A 15,828-nucleotide genomic window follows, 5' to 3' on the forward strand; every position below is an offset into this window, starting at 1 on the left:
AACAGTGGCTGGCCTCTCCAATACAACTCACCATCCCCAAATTCTGGGGCATCTGACCCTGCCAGCATGGCTGAGAGCCTTAATGATTTCTACTCCAGGTTCGATCACTTTGACTACTCTCGGGATAGAGAGAAGCTTATAGTTGAGCTCTCTCATAGGTTACCTACCCAAGCGAACCTGGAGCTGCAACAAGGGGAGGTTGAACTTATGCTGAAGAGGATTAGACCAAATAAGGCACCTGGACCCGACCAGATCTGTGGCCGACTGTTAAAGGCCTGCAGCAGCCAGCTGGCTGGTGTTTTCTGCCATCTCTTCAATTGCTTCCTGTCAGAACATTCAATTCTCCCACTTTGGAAATCCTCAATCATCTGCCTTGTAGCCAAAAAGAGTAATCCCACCTGCAACAGTGACTACCGGCCTGTGACGTTGACATTCCTGGTAATGAAAGGCTTTGAAAGGCGTATTCTTTCCCAGCTTCAGGAGGAAGTCAGTATGCATGCTGATCCCTTGCAGTTTGCATACAAACGGCGCAGAAGTGTGGATGATGCTGTATTAACATTGCTGCATGGAGCCTACACCCATCTTGAGAAGCCAAAATCACTCATAAGGCTAGTATTTGTGTACTTCTCCAGTGCCTTTAATACAGTACAACCCCACCTGTTGGGACAAAAACTGCTCCAGATGGATGTCAACCCACACCTGATTTTTTTTGGATCCTCTCATTCCTCACAGACAGACGCCAGAGGGTCCGGGTCAATGGTCACCTCAGTTCATCTAAAACTGTCTCCACAGGAGCCCCCCAAGGCTCTGTAATCTCCGGTACTGTACACATTACACACAAATGATTGCAGAAGCACTAACCCTGGTATCACATACATCAAATATTCAGATGACACTGTGATTGTGGACTCCACCAATTCACCCACTCAGCTACAGTCTGAGAGGGACTCCTTTGCAGATTGGTGTAGGCGGAACTGCCTTGACTTCAATACCTCCAAAACCATGGAACTGGTCATTGACTTCCATAAAGACCCCCTCATCATTCCTGTCAGTAGACAACCAGCCAATAGGAAGGGTCGAGTCATACAGATACCTCGGTACAATAATTGATAATAAACTCACCTTTCAACCAAACAGTGAAACCATCTTCTCCAAATGTCAGCAGCGCCTCTTTTTCTTAAGGAAACTCAGCAGACTCCAGGTTCATCAGTCAGTTCTCATAGCCTTCTATAGATGCTACATTGAATCAATAATAACTTTCAACATGACAGCCTGGTTTGGGTCTCTATGCAGCATCCATGGCAGCCCACTAAAAAAAATCATTGCAATGAGCAGCAAAATAATTGGAAAGGACATGGACCCACTCATCAGCATCTACAACAGAAGGACTAAAGTAGAAGGAATACAAATAGCCTCTGACACCTCTAGTATGTGTCTGTGATGTCAAGTTTACGCACTGATGCTCTGCACAACTGAAGTTCCTAACGGAATAATAAAGTTCTTTGAATTGAATTGAATTGATCTTGTCTCAGAGTGATGCAGAAAAATTAATCCACGCCTTCGTTACCTCTAGGTTAGACTACTGAAACTCCTTACTATCAGGTTTTACCAGCAAGTCATTAAAGACTCTCCAGCTGGTCCAAAACGCTGCTGCACATGTGCTGACTAGAACTAGGAGAAGAGATCATATTACTCCAATGTTGGCTTCTTTACATTGGCTTCCTGTAGAATCTAGAATAGAAATTAAAACTCTTCTCCTCACCTATAAAGCTGTTATTGGGCAGGCACCATCTTATCTGAAAGAGCTCATAGTTCTTTATCACCCTGCCAGAGCACTGCGCTCCCATTCCCAAAATCTCTAAAACTAGATAGGGAGGCAGATCCTTCCAATTCCAGGCTCCACGTTTGTGGAACAATCTTCCTATCTCAGTTCGGAGGGCAGATTCACTCTCTATCTTTAAGAGTAGACTTAAAACTTTCCCTTTTGACAAAGCTTATAGTTAGGGCCAGCCCAGGTTGCCCTGGACCAACCCTTAGTTATGCTGCTATAGGCCTAGACTGTCGGGGGACTTCATATCATGCTCTGAGTATTTTCCTCTTTTCTAATCATTCCTCTTCCATCTTCCTTTCTTCTTCTTCCTGTCCTCCTCTATACCCTCTCCACCGCGCTCAAGACAGAAAGCTTTTTTGCCTTTGCCATCAGGAGGTCATGACAGTGTGGATACCTGACAGAAAATGACACTGAATCCACATTTTTGCGAAGATTTGGGCTTTTAAAGGCTGTGGTCTTAAACTTTTGATCAGCTGATGAACAGCCTATTTCAGTTTAATGGTTGTTTGCAATAAATTGCTTACTCAGTTTTTTTTTGTCTCACTCCCATTTCTTCTTTTGCATTTTGAAGCTCTACTTAGAACCTTCTTAAGATCCAACAGTGCAAAATGTAAATGCAATTGCAATGCAATTTCTCAACTGGTCTTAAGATTTTGATCAGGAGTGTATATGGCAGTCTGTGTGCGTGGCCACCCAGTCATGTCTGCCGGATCTGACTGGGTGTGCCGCGCATATATTGCAGCCAACGGACAACGACACAGACAACATGGTTGATTATCGATTGTGCAATGCAGAAATTCGCAGTTTATCGTGCTGTGCACACTAAACAATTTTGCAGAGGCAGGAAGAAACAGGGAGGGACGGTCGCATGATTTACGTTGTATCCACATTCACGCTCTGCGTGCATGGGCTCGTGCATGAACACTTGTACCGTGCTGGAGCACAACCCCCCCAACTGTGCCACAGCGGGGAAAGTGTAATGTTTCAAGGACGGAACATGATCACGAAGCATGGATCTGATCAGCTGGTCTCTCAATGCAATTGATCAAATTTTCTGTACAAGAAAACTGGGCAAAGGAGAGCCCGTATGCCCCGCTGGAGCGTTTGCCGCCGGGTACACCATCGACTCCTGGGAGCAGTGGAGGGTTGTGTGCCTGTCGATTCTTTCCGTCGAGGATGTTGAAGATGTCTACATGATTGGATTTATGATAACAGGATTTCTGCTGTTTGGTGCTGGCGGATTCCTGATTCACACCCTCTGAAGTTCAGAAGGTCCTGGACTTACACACACATATACACAAGGACACACATACATGCATCCCTTGAAACTAAACACCTCGTTGGCCCCCCACCCCCTCTCCCTCCCGTTACAGTGCAGTTTGTGGCTGCGGAGCGCCGTAGTGGGTGCATACGCCCCTTGTCTGTGCTGGGACACCTCCCCCTCCCCTAATCCCTTCCTCCTTCCACATGTGCAATGTCTCGAGTCATGTTGTAATGTTTAATATGTGCTTAATATGTGCTAATATGTGCTTTTCTGCTCAGAGTGATGCAGAAAAATTAATCCACGCCGGATCAGTAGGAGGGGGTACATATGTCTCTACAGTGTCACATGCTGATGGACTCACTCTGCCTTCAGAAGTGGTGGTTGTATGCTGAGCTGTATCTGTGCCTGAGCTGGTAGCTGATGGTTGTTGGTCAGGGCTGGCTGCTGTTGTAGAGTCTACAGACCTGCTGGTTGGTGGTTGATGTTGTTTGCTTGAACTGCTGGTGGGTGGTTGATCATCTTAATCTTCCTCTTGGCCTTGAGTTCCTCCTTGCACATATCTAAGCATTGAGCCTGTAATCAGAAAGACAAGACAAATACTCAGGGGTTCTACAGTGAACTACAGTTCACTACAGTGAACCATGGTCCAAAAATATTTCATAATTAATTGTAGGATTATGTAGAGAGATAAGATAATATATTCCTTTATTAGTCCCACAGTGGGGAAATTTCCAGCATTACAGCAGCAAAGTGGATAGCAAAAATACAAAGCAGCAGTAAAAACAGACAATAAATAGCAACGAGCAATATAAACAATATAAACAATGAATATAGAAAATATAGAAAATATGAACAATTTAAACAACGGAGTAGGCTTCTGTAGGCCTATGTTTAAAACACTGGTACATGAAAAATTAATTATTTTACCTTTATAGACCTGGGTTGATGGGGCATAATATAAGAATTCTGTATAGAATTTGAAAACTATGAATATGAAGGAGGGAAATCTACATAAGTTTAGGATTGATTTTTCAAATTACAGTTTCACCAGCAGATGTCGCTCTTGGCCTATGAACCTCTCGAAAATGTCGGCATAGAACAGTGAGTACGTTTACATGCACACCATATTCCGGTTCGGCTCAATATTCCGGCTAAGGTAACTGCGCCGCGGCAACTGGAATATTCCGTTTACATGTCACTTGGCATGCCCCCGTGTTTCGGCGTATTCCACTCTCTGACGTAATGCGACACTCAGCCGCGGGGGGCAGCAGTACGCGTATAGGCGTCTGGTCTGCCGGAAAAACAGACGAAGAAGTCTTCTTCCTCGTCTTATTCTTCTTTTTCTTCTTCTTCTGTCGCTATTTCTATGTTTTCTCCCATCGATATACTCCGTGATATTTAAGTCTTTCATTAGCTGAAGGCGGACTGCAGTCTCCTGGCTCTTGCTGCTGTTCGCCATGCCGTTTGCCGCTTGCAGGTAACCATAGCAACGAAGACGCCACAGAAGTCCTTGTGAGTCGAGCATGCGCAGTTGTGACTGAATATTCCGGTTCGGGGAGTTTTCCGACTAAGGTGGTTACATGCCCCAATATTCCGGTTGGAACAGGAATATTCCAGGGGGCTTATTCGGAATTCTCTCCAACCGGAATATGACCTTAATCGGGTTCGGTGCGTGTTTACATGACACGTGCGCAACCGGAATATTGCGAATATTCCGGTTAATACAGGAATAAGGTCTGCATGTAAACGTGCTCAGTGTTTCTCAAACTTTTTCAGACCAAGGACCACTTACCCCCCCACAAAAAAAATTCGCGGACCACCAAGCTTAACATGAATGAATTTTAAAAATGTAAATTGCTTATCACACAGACCTAACAATTCAGCTACCAATGAATGAGCAGTAGTATGCATGTGATAACAATGAGCACGTTTACATGCACACCTTATTCCTGTTACTTGGCACACGGGGGCATGCCAAGTAACATGTAAACGGAATATTCCAGTTGCCGCGGCGCAGTTACCTTAACCGGAATATTGAGCCGAACCGGAATATGGTGTGCATGTAAACGTACTCATAGATTGAAAAAATAAGCCGAAGTGATACCACTTCTCTGAATAGACAAGCTAAGCCAGTGTGCTGCTGTTAGCCAGTGAAAATAGACCGGAGTGGCAACTCTTCACTTTGTTACACAATCTATGTCAGTGTGCTGCTGTTTTAACTTTGTTCTCGCTGCGCTACGCTTCAGACAGCGCCGGTGGGTGTCTGCTCCTCAGTCATACACACACACACACCCCGGCATGAGCACACAGCAGTGCAGGGGGAGAAAAACTAACGCGCATCCAATGAATGCACTTTTGGATTGTAATTTAAAAGTCTGACGAAAAAGGAAAGACAAATTTTATTAAGTTTTATTTAATGAAGTAGATTTCGTCTCGTCTTTTTTCGTCAACAAAAAATGCGTGTTAATTTGATTTTCTTTTTACTGTCCCTGTCTTTAGCCACCGATACATTTTTATTGTACTGTAGCTAGTACCATAAGCCTGAGTGTTTTCTCTGACAGCTAGTTCTCAGCACAGTTCTGTCACTCTGACGTTACGTTACTAGGCTACTGACCATCATCAACGTAAACTGGAGACAGCTGTAGTACAATGATCAGCCATCAGTCACTGAGTTTTTTTCTACTGTTTCTACAGTGTTTATTTATTATGTTCTATATACAGTTTTTTTTTTTTTTTTTTTTTTTTAGAAAAGGAGGTTCAAGGAAACTTCTGTGAGTCCTTGCAAACGTTTTCTTTCCTTTGGGTGGGGTGGGTGGGGTTGGGTGGAGTTGAGCTGAGTTGAGTTACAGGTCCAATACAGGCTACAGAGATTATTGCTTTAATTCTATAAAAATCATATTTTTGATGTACAAGTAAACATGTCTGCTGGCTATAGAATTAGCAAAATAAAACATACCAGTATAATAATAATAATAATAAAACTTTATTTGTATAATACCTTTCATACAAGAATTGCAGCTCAAAGTGCTTCACAATAAAGAGTAGAACATTTATTTATTTATTTAATTTAATTTATTTAACAGGGACAGTGCATAACTCTCAGCCATGCCAGAATTAGCTACTAGCTAATTTTCATCTGTAGTCCCTGAGCAGGAACAGAAAACACAAAGTGTTAAGACATAGATACAAGGATTTGTGTAACATGTAACATTCACTGGTATGATTCAAATAAACACACTGAAGGAATGCTCTCCAGCTAACAGTTGTCAGTGTAGCACTACTGTTATAATAAGAGCGCTACTGTTATAATAAGGAGGCCTACTGCAGACTGTGTTGGGGATGACAAGTAAATAGAGTAACGAGTTACAGGAGTCACATACATTTTTTGCAGTGTCTTATCTTTCTCTTTTGTTTGTTTGTTTTATAAATTTAGTAACCAGGCACTTGTTACTTCTGAGAAACTTTTAATTTGTTCGCATTTTCTTTAAATCAGTGAAGTTAGAAAACTTAGCATGGGGGTGGTATGTGACGTGTTGGCATTGACTTGGCAACTTGTTGACTTGTTGTTCAGCTCCTGATGGAGATGTGGATGTTGTGGATGAGCCAGCTAGAAGCAGAATGGAAGATGGAAACTGGAAGCTGGAGATGTTATATCTGTTCTCAGTAATACATACATGGTCGTGTCAGTCAGCTGCTAGGTTGTTGAGCCTGGAGCCTGGTGCAACAGGAAATGAGGTCTGTGCTGCAACTTGCACCTTGTTGTATTTGCCCAATGTGAGTTTTCTGTGTTTTTTTCTAATAATGGAGAATAAATGGATCTAAGCACATTATCTGGATTCAAGCTGACTTTCTACTCATTACTTGTGCATCAGCAAACACTGAAAACATTCAGTCAGTCTCAGTCTCAGTCATTCTTATCAAATGATTTTTGAGTTGACTGTCACTCTCTGACATCACTAGAATCCCACTGAGCAAAAAGTGTCCATAAAACGTTAAAAAGACGTCTTTTCTGTACCTCGAGAAGATGTCTTCAGAGGGGCCAGAATGAAAGTTTTTAATACGTCTTTTCTGTACATTGTTATGACGTCATCTCCGAACCTCCAGAAGACGTCTTCAGATGGGCCAGAATGAACCCCGGTCTCCTGCATGGCAGGCAGAGACATTAACCACTGCACTATTGAAGCTTCTGTGGCTCAACTGAAAAATGAGGCTCCATAATCAGAATCAGAATCAGAATCAGAATACTTTATTGATCCCCAGGGGGAAATTACTTTTTGTTGCAATAACAACTCCCACTCAAAGTGTAAAGTAAAAAGAGCAATTAGTCAAGAAAAATAAAGAAAGGAATATAAATATAAATATAAATATAAATATATATAGAATAAAAAGACAAACTTGGACAGAAGTTATTGCACTATAGGTTACTGCACCTAAATATGGTATTGAATATGGATTATTGCACAGGTTATTGCACATAAGTATGATATAGAATATGGATTATTGCACAGGTTATTGCACATAAGTATGATATAGAATATGGATTATTGCACAGGTTATTGCACATAAGTATGGTATTGAATATGGATTATTGCACAGAGGGAATTTGCACAAGAGTTCGTTTATGGGGCCAGCCCACTGACTCAGAGTGTCTGACACTCAGAGTGAGGAGTTGTACAGTTTGATGGCCACAGGCAGGAATGATTTCCTGTGTCGCTCTGTGGTGCATCGTGGTGCGATCAGTCTGGTGCTGAAAGAACTCCTGTGTCTGACCAACACGTCATGGAGCGGGTTGGACACATTGTCCAGGATGGCTTTCACCTTGTGAAGCATTCTCCTCTCTGACACCACCGTCAGAGAGTCCATCTTCACTCCCACAACGTCGCTGGCCTTGCGGATCAGTCTGTTGAGTCTGTTAGCATCCGCTAAATCACACAGCATGCACGAGAGAACTGTTTTTTCCTCAATGATACTGTCATTGGACAGTATCATTGGTCTTCTGGAGGTTCGGAGATGACGTCATCACAATGTACAGAAAAGACATTAAAAACTTTCATTCTGGCCCCCCTGAAGATGTCTTCTGGAGGTACAGAAAAGACGTCTTTTTAACGTTTTCTGGACACTTTTTGCTCAGTGGGATGCTTGATGATTTAAAAAGCACACTGTAAAGTGGGTAACTTAAAAGTACTGTAGCGAGTTGCTTTTAATAAAGAATAACTAAGTAAAGTATTTTTAGGAGCAGTAACTTAGGAACAGTTTCTGTGCTTTGATTGTCTGATATATTTTTCTGTGTTCTTACAGCGAGAGATGGTGTGAGACCCCTGAAGCGCTTCCGCAGCTATGACCATCTGCCCCCTCGCAGTGAGTTAAACTGCACTGAATCAAAACTATTTTAGGATTTTATAGCAACTCATTGTCCAACATTTAATAAAAAAAAAAAAGGTGGGTCTCAAAAAATTCTGAAAAATTCACCAGTTGTTCCTTACTTATCCAATAGGCACATTGTAAAATTTTAGTTTGCTTAGATGGATACTTTTTGAGATATGGCCAATTTAGTGAGGGGGTATGTGTCGATTTTGGCACATCCTTATTTTTCCTCCATTTCAGGTGTCAATATCTCAGGAACTACACCACATAGGAAACTGAAATTTGGTACGATAATACAACTCCACCTACTCTCTCAGAATATACAAAACATCTGTCATACATCATAACTGGTAGGCATGCCAGCCCCTCAAAAATGGAAAAAAATGACAGGTTTTGTGGCCGACCATGTTTGGGCCTTCAGAAAACAACTTTGTATTTGCCCCAGCTTCTTGATTTTTTCAGAGCTTTGAGATATATACATGGACTGTTCAAAGCATTAATGGTTAGTCAGATATATGCATCGGTTTCTGGATGGCAGCCTCTCCAAATCCAAAAAAAAAGTTTTCATGTCAGATTTTCATTGGCCCATAACTGCATGTGGGAATGTATGAAAAAATCTGATCTCTGTTCTGTTCAAGGCTTAGTCGCACCAAGATAATCGCACCAAAATGGTTTCAATTTGTAAAGTAGTCAATTTTATGCATATTTTATGTATGATGACATTCAGAATGGGTACTTTACACATCCATACTTTTCACATTTGGATATGTATGTGTGTGTGTGTTTACTACATGCATGACAAAACTTTTTTTGCAAACTGCTGTCCTGCAGAGAGTGTATGTTTTAAAACAGTTGGAAAAGTTTTGGTGTGAGGTTTTGTGGTTTAGTGTGTAGAGTTTTACCAAAATACTGTCTAGTTTCTAGATATTACCTTATAATTGAAAAATGTTATTGTTTTAGATTTGAATTGAATTGCGTACAGCTGTTTGTGCCATGCTGCAGTGTTTTAGAGAAGCACAACCCACTTTCCCATGTATATTAGCCTCAGCATTGTATAATGACAGCAGAGGTGGCAAAAGTACTGACATTCTGTACTTAAGTAGAAGTAAAGATACTTGTGTGAGAAAAGACTCTGGTAAAAGTAGAAGTACTAATTCAACTTCTTTACTCAAGTAAAAGTAAGAAAGTACAGGCTCTGAAATGTACTTAAGTACAAAAGTAAAAAGTAAAAATGATTTATTTATTTTTTTACCATTAATGATACATATACCTTTTTGATAACTTTTTGACGAAAAAAGTTCAGGGCACACAAAACAGGAACTTTTCCTCTTTTATTAACAACCTGCAAAGTGCTGGTACAGAGAGAATGAAAATCACGCAACAGTCTAGTTTTGCTGCAAGCCCAGTTTCACACAATAATCAAGACTGAACTGCCCAGAGGTCTTGAATGAGTACCTTGATAACAGCTTTGGTACTCTCAGGGCTTAATATACTTAACGTATATGACTTTTAACAGATTTTTTCTTGCTTCTGCGACTCTGTTTTGTCGTCGACTAACGTTATCTTCCCTGGCAACTGTCTTCCTCCATGTCTCCAGATTTCTCTTTATGGTTTTCTTTTTCTTAACTGCTCTCTCATCCTGCGCCCTCTCTCCCTTTCTCTCTCTGTGCAGGGTTTCCTCCAGGATTTTTGGAAACTGTGGGGGAGGGCTTCAGCGTTAATGTTAATAATTTTTACCACAGATCTTTTGTAGCACAGAGGAGATATGCTGCTCAAACACTCAGTATGTAGTGTTGGTGTATGTTTATGAGTTGTAGAACATAATAAATTATCTTGAAGGAGTAGATGTTGACTCCAATAATTTAAAAATATGTTAAATTATTATTTGTTTTAAAAATGTAAATTACTTATCAAACAGACCTAACAATTCAACTACCAATGAATGAGCAGTAGTATGCATGTGATAACATAGAATGAAAAATAAGCCGAAGTGATACCTCTTCTCTGAATAGACAAGCTAAGCCAGTGTGCGGCTGTTAGCCAGTGAAAATACAGCGGAGTGGCAACTCTTCGCTTTGTTTCACAATCTATGTCAGTGCGCTGCTGTAGTCTGGAGAGTTTCTCTGCCTTTTGTTCTCGTACGGTGCCGGTGCAGGTGTTGTATTTTTTTTCTTGGTGGTAACGAGCCGCCCGCCCGCACCAAAAAGAGAGAGAGGGAGAGAGAGAAGTAACGAGCCTGTTTTGACAATGTAAGGAGTAGAAAGTACAGATATTTGTGTTCAAATGTAGGGAGTAAAAGTAAAAAGTTGGCAGAAAATTAAATACTAAGTAACGAAGTACAAATACTTCGTTACTTCCCACCTCTGAATGACAGTAAATTAAAGTTGAACTGAACTGGAAACCAAATGAAAACTTGACAGATAATAGTTGTTTGTGCAGCAAAAGGGGAACATCATTAAACCTGGGACACTTAACTAAAGTCTGCAGATTATTTGAAACACGTTGGTCCAAATGAACTTTAAGTTGATCCTGATTTGATATAACTTTGTTTATTTTTCTGTATCTTACAGACACAGAAGATGTGAGAACCTTGAAGCGCAGCAGCAGCTGTGAGTTCCTGCCACCTTATAGTGAGTTAAACTGAGCTGAACCAGAACTGTTGTGGTGATTCATAAGATTTAAGTTTCCAACGTCTCATAACAGGTAGACATAAACTGTGAGGTTCAATCAGTTTATTGACTCCCATGTTTTGTGATAGAAGTTTTATGAATAACTTCATTTGGAGTTCTCTTGCTCTGGTTGACCTCTGATCTTCCAGTTTCTGGCTCCTGTTATTCCACCTGGTGCAAAGCTTCTCCAAGTGCGACTCAAGTGTCTTTTCTAGTTTCCAAGCAGCTCAGTTGTCATTTCCCTGTCCAGCGCCCCCTTGTGGAAATAGCAAAGTCTCCTGTGTCCATCTGAGCTCCATGGGCATGTTGCTCTTAAAATGAGCTGTGCTCAGCTGCTGTGTTGCTGTGTTGCTGCAACCCTTTAGAACCAGGCGCCTGGAGCATCTCAGCCTTTAGTCCACCGTCCAAACAGCAGCAGAGACCTGGAGCCTGAAGGAACTCAGAGCGATAAAACACAACCCTTGCTCTTCTGTGTTTTGTGTTTGTCCCATTTGTTCTGGGTGTGCACATGTGTCCGTGTGTGTGTGTGTGTGTGTGTGTGTGTGTGCTTTTTCCATGCTCACATCTTCAATGGATTTAGAGATGGTTTGGAAGCTCCTGCAACCAGGTTTGCAAAGTGAGGCATAAAAATAGTCTTGTTGCATTCATGGGTTTCTTTGCCTACATTTAGTTTGGTTCCATTTGTTAACTTCACATTTTCATTTCAGTGTCTGAGCTGAGGGTTGTGCTGCTGGGGAACAGCTGGACTCACAGGAGTGAAGTGGGGAACTTCATACTGGGAGAGACTGTGTTTGATCTTCAGAGAGCAGCTGACCACTGTCTGAGAGAGAGTCGACAGCTGAAGGAGAAGAAAATAACGCTCATCAACACCCCAGATCTGCTGCTTCCCAACATCTCTCAAGACAAACTGACACAGGATGTAGAAAGCTGTGTGAGCCTCTCTGCCCCTGGACCTCATGTGTTCCTGCTGGTACTACAGCCTGAAGACTTCACTGAGGAGCAGAAACAGAGCTTACACAGAGTCCTTGAAACCTTCAGTGAGCGCTCTTTTGATCATTCACTGGTACTGATATCAACACCCAGAGAGGAGAGATCAGCTGGAAACTACATGCAACATCCAGCCTTAAAGGACCTGATCAGAGAATGTAGATACAGACACTTGAACCAAATGAACCTTGAACTCCCAGAGCTGTTAACTCACCTGGATCAAGTAGTGAAGGAGAACAATGGAGAGCCTGTGAGCTGTGATGTGTTTGAGGATGCAGCTGCTGGTCAACAAACACCAACACCTGCTGGTAAGTGCAGGAGAAATTTATGAACCATATACTAATAATGATTTATAACACAGTTAAAGCATTATGTAAAAAGTTAAATTCATTGATGATGTCATCTCTTTACAACAAGCAGCAACAAGCTCTGCCTTGAACTGTATGTAAATTCATCACAAATGTAGTTTTGTTTTTCTCTTGTGTAGGATGGTGATGTACTGACTGATGGTATCATCTTTTTACAGGGATGAAATCCACCACAACACACAGTCTGTCATCAGAGGGAAGTTCTGTCGACCAGCGTGAGTAAATTCACTTCAGGGTTTTAACATCCAGCCTGAAATCTGTGATGTGATCTTAAAAATTATGTTACAATATTAATTATACATCACTCCCACAGAGCACGTATGGCTTATGTTGGTCCAACACAGGCTGTTGATCAAAGATTACAGTTCATTTGAGGTGATATGTTCAGTGATTGATAAAAGCATGACCCTTGTTACATTTGTACAGTTTGGGGCCCTGAACATTTTCAGAAACAGAGTCGTCACAAAAATGCCACAACAGCCATTTCACTTTCCACTATAACTGAATGATGTAGTTTGCATCATATCTACTGAACTAAACATGATAACACAGAACAGATGATGCCCACCCCCATGTTTGATGGTCCAGGATGACAGTGATACCATGTCCAACATCATGAACTGTTCAGGTGAAGAGTTCATGGTGAATTCAGTGAGGCCAGAAGGAAATCACAGCATCTGAGAACGTCGGCTAGATTTTATGTCTGTGTTGCATCCATGTTGTGTTCAGTTTTTAAAACTCCATCTTTTTGTTCATTAACCCTGACAATACAGTGACTGTAATGAGTAGAACAATATTCACTATGACCTCAACAATTTTGCCAAAAATGAATGTGGCAAACACAAAGATTATTTCAATTTTTTGTTTTATTGTTTGATTGTTGTGTTGGTGTTGAAGCCATTCTTCACTGTCTCCTCCACACTGACACAGAGCTGGGCAACGTAAGGAGGCCTTTTAGCTGGTCTAATGTTGGGTAATGTGGGTTTAAATTTATTCATGTCAAAATTAAACTGAGTACACTTTGATCAGTACCACAAGTCACAACTCATTGTTCAATTTGTTATCTTATAAAGATTATCAAAATGTTCTGTTACGTACTGTTAAGTACTATTACATTAACTTGGGATTGTTGTTCATTCCTGTGGTTTGTAAAACACTTGTATCAACACCTACACTCACTGGGATGTTGGGATGATGGATGTTTTTATTTCTCTTGTCTTTTGATTGCAGCATCTGGACTCAGGATTGTGCTGTTGGGGAAAAGTGAGGACAAAAGGACAACACTTGGCAACTTCATAATAGGAAACAAAGCTTTTCGATCCAAAAAACTTTCCCCAGCAAAGCAATGTGTGGCTGCCTGTGGAGAGTGGAAAGATAAATGTGTAACAGTGGTGAAAACTCCTGACATCTTCAGTCTGCCTGTGGAAACAGTGAGAGAAGAGATGAAGAACTGCATGGATCTTTGCTCTCCTGGACCAAATGTTCTGTTGCTGTTAGTGAAGCCTTCTGACTTCACAGAGGAGAACAGACTCACTCTAATGAACGTCCTGAGTTTGTTTGGTCAAGAGGCTTTTAAACACTCCATGGTCATCAGCACACATGAGGGAGGTCGAAAAAGTTCATCTGTAGAACAGCTCCTTGAAGAATGTGGAGGAAGGCACTACAGCATGTCATCAAATAACCGTACACTGTTAATGGAGATGATGGAGAACATTGTGAGAGAAAACAATGAGAGCTGCCTCACCTCCACTGAAGAGACAGCTACTGTGAGACCAGAGTGTGTGAACCTGGTGCTCTGTGGAAGGAGAGGAGCAGAGAAGACTTCAGCAGCCGAGGCCATTTTGGGCCAGAAGATGTTTGATCCAGGCTTTGAGTCTGCAGTGTGTGTGAAGAATCAGGGAGAGGTGTGTGGACGTCGGCTCTCCCTGGTGGAGCTTCCTGCCTTGTCTGGAAAACCTCAGGAGGCAGTGATGAAGGAATCATTCAGGTGTGTCTCCCTCTGTGATCCTGAGGGCGTCCACGCCTTCGTCCTGGTCATACCTGTGGGTCCCCTCACTGATGAAGACACAGGAGAGGTAGAGACCATCCAGAGCACATTCAGCTCTCAGGTCAATGACTTTACCATGATTCTGTTCACTGTGGAGTCAGATCCTAACCATCCAGATGTTGTTAACTTTCTAAGTAAGGACCAGGACATCCAGCAGCTCTGTCAGCGTTATGGAGGACGATATGTTGTCCTCAACATCAAGGACAGACAGCAAGTACCTGAGGTGTTGGATGCTGTGGACAAAATTAAACTTTCCAAGGATAAACCATGTGGTTACACAACTGAGATGTGGTGTTTTAACCAAATAGATAAGATCATACAACAAGAGAGGCGCATCAGCTCGCAATGGACTGAACTGGAGGAGCAGAAAAAGCAGACTGTGGTCACTTGTGAGTAGCTAGCTACATACCTTAACCTGCACAACATACCAGAGTCCCTGCAATCTGGATTCAGAATTGTTTAACAACAATTATTTATGGAGCTAAACTGCTACCAAAACCTAACAAACAAACAAAACATGTTTTACAAATGCCCAATGATTCCTTAACAAATGTAGTGTGGTTTGCAAATCCAAAACACCATTAACAAACCAATGTATTTTCTTTTGTAAATATGAAGCATGCCTATTAAACAAATACACACCAGATTTCTAATACATCATGCTCCAGAAAAAAAAAAAAAAATCAATTCTTACAAGTTTTAAAAAAAGTATTTCCCACAAAGAGAATAACATATCATGTGACTTTTTGCATGACATCTCCACTGTGGATTTTCTCACAAATGTCCTATATAATTCACCCTCCACAACAACAGGTGGTGCTATGAGTCAACTGCACCAGGAGCTTGAGCAGAGCAGAGAATAGCCACTGTCAACTGCCAAAGGAGGATGACTTCCTAGCTTTACCAATCTTAGCAAAGCTTTATAAAAAAGAAAGAAATGAGCAGCCAGCAGGTGAGTTTGTGGTTGTTGCTGGCTGTTCTCTGCTCTGCTTTGTTTCAGTTGAGTGGAGGGTCAGCTGAAACATAACATTATCCAGATCCGACCACGCAAAGTTCAGGTACGGAGTTCCTCAGAGCTCAGTTGTTGGCCCCTCGTTATTCACCTTGTACAGCACTATGAAAAAGTATGTGCCCCCCTTCCCGATTTCCTATATTTTTGCATATTTACAGAACTCAGCTGCCAGGCTTTTAACCAAAACCAGGAGACATGATCACATCACTTTACACTGGCTCCCAGTATGTTTTAGGATTTATTTAAAGATTTTACTGATTACTTTTAAGGTTCTTCATGGCCTCTC

The 15,828-nt window shown here is 41.6% G+C and overlaps 1 protein-coding gene across 1 annotated transcript in view; it reads left to right on the top strand.

Annotated features, from left to right (window-relative positions):
* The window catches only part of LOC115365013 (GTPase IMAP family member 8-like), a 57,558-nt gene extending 42,631 nt beyond the window's left edge, over nucleotides 1–14,927 (top strand). Inside the window, exon 4 of the mRNA XM_030059724.1 lies at nucleotides 13,714–14,927. Within this exon, the coding sequence (XP_029915584.1) occupies nucleotides 13,714–14,927 (1,214 nt within the window). The remainder of the gene's footprint in view (nucleotides 1–13,713) is intronic.
* The last annotated feature ends 901 nt before the right edge of the window (nucleotides 14,928–15,828 follow it).

Source organism: Myripristis murdjan, chromosome 9 (genome assembly GCF_902150065.1).
Source record: "Myripristis murdjan chromosome 9, fMyrMur1.1, whole genome shotgun sequence".
NCBI lineage: Eukaryota > Metazoa > Chordata > Actinopteri > Holocentriformes > Holocentridae > Myripristis > Myripristis murdjan.